General features: G+C 56.5%; 1 protein-coding gene across 1 annotated transcript; it reads right to left on the bottom strand.

Annotated features, from left to right (window-relative positions):
• Positions 1-272: 272 nt before the first annotated feature.
• mynn (myoneurin) lies at positions 273-5,179 on the bottom strand. Its single transcript, XM_080489979.1, has 9 exons — positions 5,164-5,179; positions 4,253-4,311; positions 3,821-4,091; positions 2,474-3,456; positions 2,117-2,276; positions 1,853-2,031; positions 1,643-1,735; positions 1,355-1,480; positions 273-1,236 (listed from the first exon to the last, which is right to left on the bottom strand). Exons 3-9 carry the CDS (start codon positions 4,084-4,086, stop codon positions 836-838), a joined length of 2,208 nt encoding a protein of 735 aa, XP_080346105.1. The 5' UTR covers positions 4,087-4,091; positions 4,253-4,311; positions 5,164-5,179; the 3' UTR covers positions 273-835.
• Positions 5,180-6,070: the final 891 nt, after the last annotated feature.

Here is a 6,070-nt window from a genome sequence, read left to right as displayed (position 1 = left end):
ATACTTCAATATTCAGAGTAATCACATTATCTAGAGATTGATATATACAGTATCTTCATCCGCATAATTGTTGCTTCACCGTCAGGAATCTCACCTGGTTACTATTGACAGCTGAAGATTTGTTTCTGGAAGATTTTTCTATATTTTCCAGTGCGGTTCCATTTGAATCGTTTAATTGTGAAAGTCAATAAATGCAGATTTACCTATAAAGTGATTTTTCTGTGAAGTTAAATTTCAAAGTGCCACCAACACACCACACCGTCACTCCTCCTCTGGTCTGGGACTTTTTATTGTTCTCTGCTGTTTTATACTCAACAATACGTGGAAGTCGGTCTGTACATTTCATCCAAACTCAAACAGGAAAACTAGAAAAAAAAAAAGAAAAAAGAGAAGAAGCAGGAAACAAACGACTACAGTGGAACTTCTAGAGTTTGTGAAACCAGAGCAGGACGAGGTTTAACTGGGGCAAAGCCGCCATCACGTCAGGTCGTCAGGTCGAGATCAATCTGTACAAGTGCTGATTGAGACTGGATGCAGCCGCGAGGAGGCGGCGATAGGCGTGGCCCAGGTGGCGGTGGGTGGAGCCCCGCGGCGGCGGCCTCGTGTAGGGCGCCCCAGGAGACACTGCGGTCTCAGTCTTTGTGGGTTTGAAGCAGTTTGAGTCTGTTGACGAGGAAAGTTTTCGCTTTCTGGCGGTTGAAGCGGTCAGGAGGTTTCTACAGCAACAGTGACCTGTGTGTGTGTGTGTGTGTAGACAGAACACGATGGAGGGAGCTGCAGCAGCTGGAGTTGGTGGTCCTGACGGGAGGTTAAATCCTGAGGTGACCTTTGACCCTCACTGCTGCGGCGTGCTGCCGTCGTTGGTGTCGACGGTGCGGATGATGACGATCTGCTCCAGGCTCTGAGCCGGCGACGGCGGCGGCCGTAGCTGCTCCACCAGCGCGTGCAGCGTGTCCGAGTTGATGGTCTGCTCCTGGTCGGGGTCGAAGGTCACCTGGGTGGTGCCCAGCGGGGAGTCCACCGGCTCCGACTTGAACTCCTGGATGATGGCGGCGGTGGCGTCCGCCGTGGTGGTGGTGGTGGTGGTGGTGGTGGCGTCGGCCGTGACGAGGCCTTTGGGCGTGGAGGGCTCGGGGTTCTCCAGCTCCGCCTCGGGGACGGGACCAAGAGCTTTGGTCTCCTGAGCGAACTTGTTCTGAACGAAGGCCACCGGGTGACTGGAGGCCAGCAGGACCACTGGGACGGGTCAGAGAGAGAGAGAGGGGTCACAGCGGTCAGAGGTCACACAGGGGTCAGATACAGATCACATGCACACAGGTCACTGTGAGACAGTGTGTGTGTGGGTGTGTCTCACCGGCTCTGGCTCTCTCCTTGTGTTGCCGCACTTCATCAGCGTGAGCTTTCTCCTGGTGTTTGATCATGTTCTTCACACTGGCAAACCTGTTTCCACACAGCAGACACTGCACGCCGTTGTTCCCCTCTATACACACACACACACACACACACACACACACACACACACACACACACACACACACACACACACACACACACACACACACACACACACACACACACACACACACAGGTGAGGTACTGACGGGGTGGGGCTGCAGCAGACTGACGGAACTCGTCTACTCACCAGGGTGAAGTCGTCTCATGTGTTTCTTCAGCTCAGACGACGTCACGAACTTGGCGTCACATTTCTCCTGCGGACATTTGTACGGAGTCTCGCCTGAAACCACACCACATCCCATCAGGTACACGCTCAACGGCCGCTTTAACTCTCAGGTGAGACAGGAGATGTCCACCGTGATCAACACGTCTGATACATCTGGGGGCGGAGCCTCACCAGTGTGTTTCCGGGCGTGTGCGATCAGCGAGGAGGACACGGAGAAGGACATGCCGCACAGGTCGCACTGGTACGGCTTCTCGCCGGTGTGCCGCCGCTTGTGGTAGGTCAGCGTGCTGGACTGGGCGAACGCCTGGCCGCAGATATCGCACACGTACGGCTTCTCGCCGCTGTGGAGTCTGTCGGGGACACACAGGAAGCTGGTGAGAGCCGCACCGGCCAGCAGGTGGAGCCGCTCCTCAGAGTGCATCATGGGTAACACACCTGATGTGGATCTTGTAGTTGGACGACGTGGCGAACTTGAAGCCGCAGCGGTCGCAGGTGTAGGGCTTCTCCTCGCCATGGTGCATGCGGCGGTGCGCCACCAGCTGGCACTTCTGAGCAAAACACTTGTCGCAGTCGGCGCAGCTGAACGGCTTCTCACCTGGAAACAACCTGACAGGTGAGCGCAGACCCCGGAGCGTCCTCACAGGACCAGGAGACAACACGGGAGGAAAGACGCTTGGCAACACTAAACAGTACCGATAACGTAATGTTATCAAGCATCTTTGAAGGTAAAGGAAACAGAAAAGATGAAGAAGAACGGCGGTGTGACTGACCCCGCCCCCTGGCTGCTCTCACCTGTGTGGATGCGCAGGTGAGTCTTGAGCTGCGTGGCCTGCCTGAAGGTCTTGGAGCAGAAGATGCAGGAGAAGGGTTTGAGGCCCTCGTGGATCTTCTCGTGGCGCCGCAGGCTGCTCACATCTTTGAAGTCTTTGTTGCACTGTAAACACGACAGCGACCCCTCGCCGCCCGCCATGTTCTGCTCGCCGTCCTCCCGCTCCGTCCCGCCCTCGTCTTCGGCCCCTGCCTCGCTGCCGTTCTCCTCTTCTTCTTCCTCTTCTTCTTCCTCCTCCTCCTCCTCCTCACCCCCGCTCTTGCCCCGCCTCCTCAGCCCGCCCCTGCCCCTCCCTCGGCCCCTCCCTCTCCTGCCTTCGCCGGAGCTCCGCCTCGCCATCTTGGCAGCGGCGGGCTCCTCCCCGCGCGACGGGCTCCAGTCGGCCGACGTGTCGCCGCAGTCCCTCGTGCCGGCGTCAGAGTCGTACGCCAGCACGCTCTCTGTCAGCACGTCTCCTCTTACAGCCGACCTGGGTCGACCTCGCCCCCGGCCCCGCCCCCTCGGCCTGCCTCTGCCCCGCCCCCTGCCTCTCCCCCTGGGGCTCCTGGTGGAGGCACTCGGCTCCGGCTGCTCGTCGCCGGCGCTCTTGGGCCTGCGTCCCCTCTTCCTGCCCTTCCCCCTGCCGCCTCTCCAGAGCCGCGCCCCCGGGTTGTACTCGTCGTCGCCATCTTCCAGCTCGCCGCCGCCACCGACCTCGTCGCCCAGCACACCGTCGTCTCTTCCCTCCCCCAGCCAGTCTGTCGTCACGGAAACGATGGACAGCGGCATCGGTGAGCTGGGGCTGCCAGCGGAGGGGGGGCTGGACGGAGACGGCCCGCCCTCCCGGTCTGCCTCCGACAGCGACGCCTCGCCGGCCTCCGACCAGTGAGGGTTCTCCTCCAGGTACCGAGTCGCCTCTGACATCCCCAGGAAGACGGCGGCGCGGCGAACGGCCTCCTGCCGGGTGCTGGAACCACAGAGCCGGGTTGGGGAGGGGAGGAGTCACATTAACGCTCCATTTTAAACCGTCTCATGTTAAAACAGCTCTGCAGTTTGGTTTCCCGAAAAGTTCTGAAAAGTTTTACGGTTACTCAACATTTTGAAATCGAGAGGAGAAGAAAGGTGGAGCAGTGGAGAGAAGAGAGGTGGAGCAGTGGAGAAAAGAGGTGGAGCAGTGGAGAGAAGAGAGGTGGAGCAGTGGAGAAAAGAGGTGGAGCAGTGGAGAAAAGAGGTGGAGCACTGGAGAGAAGAGAGGCGGAGCCGTGGAGAGAAGAGAGGCGGAGAGAAGAGAGGCGGAGCAGTGAAGAAGAGGTGGAGCAACACCGGGTCACCTGCTGAGGTTCATCTGTCCCGTGTAGACGAACTCCAGAAGCTTCTCCAGCGAGTAGCGGCTGACCTTGTCGGGGTCGAGGGTGGTGACCTCGTGACCCCGCTCCGCCTGGGAGGAGAAGTACTCACTGAAGGCCGCCAAGATGTTGCGGTGCGCCCTGAACTCCACGTCCCGCACCATGATGGTGACGTCACACAGGAAGTCCATCTCTCGCTGCTCATACAGGCGCTGCAGCAGCAGCTTCCCGTGGTTCACGGCGTGAGACATGGCGGCTGCAGGGCGACGAGGGGGAGGGGTAAACGTTATTGACCTCAGAGCCACGTTCTAATCACACAGACACTTAACGGCTCGTATCCATCACATGGAAACTAACGTCCAGACAAAGCTTCTTGTTTCCAGTTGAAACGTTGCCGTGGCAACGAGGTGAACTCACTGTGAAGAGTCTCTCTGCTGCAGTCACAGCTTCACCTGCTGACGCTCCGCTGGAAACTCCTGACGAGACAAAGAGAGCAGCTGAAACTCTCCATCAACACTGAAACTCTCCATCACTGACACTCCTTCACTGAAACCCTCCATCACTGACACTCCTTCACTGAAACCCTCCATCACTGACACTCCTTCACTGAAACTAACCATCAACACTGACACCCTCCATCATTACTGAAACTCTCCATCACTGACACTCTCCTTCAACACTGACACTCATTCATAACCGAAACTCTCCTTCAACACTGAAACACTCCATCACTGAAACTCTTCTTTATCACTGAAACTCTTCTTTATCACTGAAACTCTCCATCAACACTAAAACTCTCCCATCAGAAGCTGAAACTCTCCTTTATCACTGAAACTCTCCATCACTGAAACTCTCCTTCAACACTGAAACTCTCCTTCAGAAGCTGAAACTTTATGAAACTTTGCTCGGCTGCTTCAGTTTCTAAAATAAAAGCTCCCCCCGCTTGAGGCCTGGTTCGGATGCTAATGCTAAATGGCGCACTGTTTGCGCATTAAGGCGGCTGGTCGCGGCTGTCTGCTGCAGGGTGACCGCAGCCGGGGGGGACCAGGCTCCAGACCCAGTCCACACTCACTCCGGACTCAGCCCGGCCCTGGTCCAGACCCGGTCCCGGGCGGACTGCCTACTAGCCGCGGAGCAGCAGGAAAGAAGCGGGAAGCTTTGTGCTCTTATTTCGAAGGTTTTACCGGCGGACCGACGTCAACCGGCCGCAAACAGTCGCAGGCGGCCCGGTAAGAGGCACCGGAAGCCCGGGCGGACGGATTAATCCCGTCCGACCAGGTACAGGCCGGATTATAATCCAAACAGCCCAGAATAAAAGAGAAAAGTACCTTCTAATATCCGAGAGCTGCAGCCAGGAATCATGTGACGTCACGATCTCGCGAGAGTTCGTCCGCGATCAAAGACAGTGAAGGGTGAAGAGGAGGGACCCCCCCCCCCCTTGTTGGTGTTTACTGTTGCCCAGCGCTTCTGGGCAATTTGCGCTGCGCACATGACAGTTATCTGCGTAAAGAACCGTCGATCGCGCTGCGCATTTTACCAAGATAAAAGACAAATGGTCATTATTTGCTTTTTCTTGACAGCTTTGTTTGTCTCTCTCACACACACACACACGCACGCACGCACGCACAGTGTTTAGTGTTTGTTGCGGTTTCTTGTTATTGTGTGTACACGTGTTACTGTGTGCTACTGTTACAGGCAGAGTTTTAAGACATTTTTCTACATTTAATTTTTCTCAGACAATAAGAACAACTATTATTAGTATTGTTGTTGATCAACAAGGAGCTCTGGGGCCGACGGCGGACCACTTCTGGTTCGCGAGGTCGGCCCTGTGGGGCGAGTTCCTCCCGCGTTGGGCTTTGGGGGGCCTGGGTGGTGGTTCCCCTGTCTAGAGGGGGGTTCCTCTGGTCCCCTGGGGTGGAGTATGGTGGACGAGTGGTGGGCTCACTTGCTGGGGCCTGCGACTTGGGGTGTCGTTGGTCTACGTGACCCCGCCACACCTGGACCAGATCTCAGGAGTCACTCCGGGTCCTGACGAGACTCACTGAGGCGTAGAATCCTCCAGGACTCGCTTGGTCGGTTTCTCGGCTCCGGTGACTTCTCGGAGCTGGAAGGAGTTTAGATGTGCAGCCGCTGGACGGACATTGTTTTCAGTGTTTCTGCCGTTTCCATGGAAACGCACATTGTTTTCAAAATGATTCAAACTAATGAAAGGAAAACGCACGAACGATGAAAAAC

This window comes from Lipophrys pholis (assembly GCF_963383615.2).
Source record: "Lipophrys pholis genome assembly, chromosome: 20".
In the NCBI taxonomy this organism is placed as follows: domain Eukaryota; kingdom Metazoa; phylum Chordata; class Actinopteri; order Blenniiformes; family Blenniidae; genus Lipophrys; species Lipophrys pholis.
This window is presented reverse-complemented; position numbering and strand designations above follow the sequence as displayed.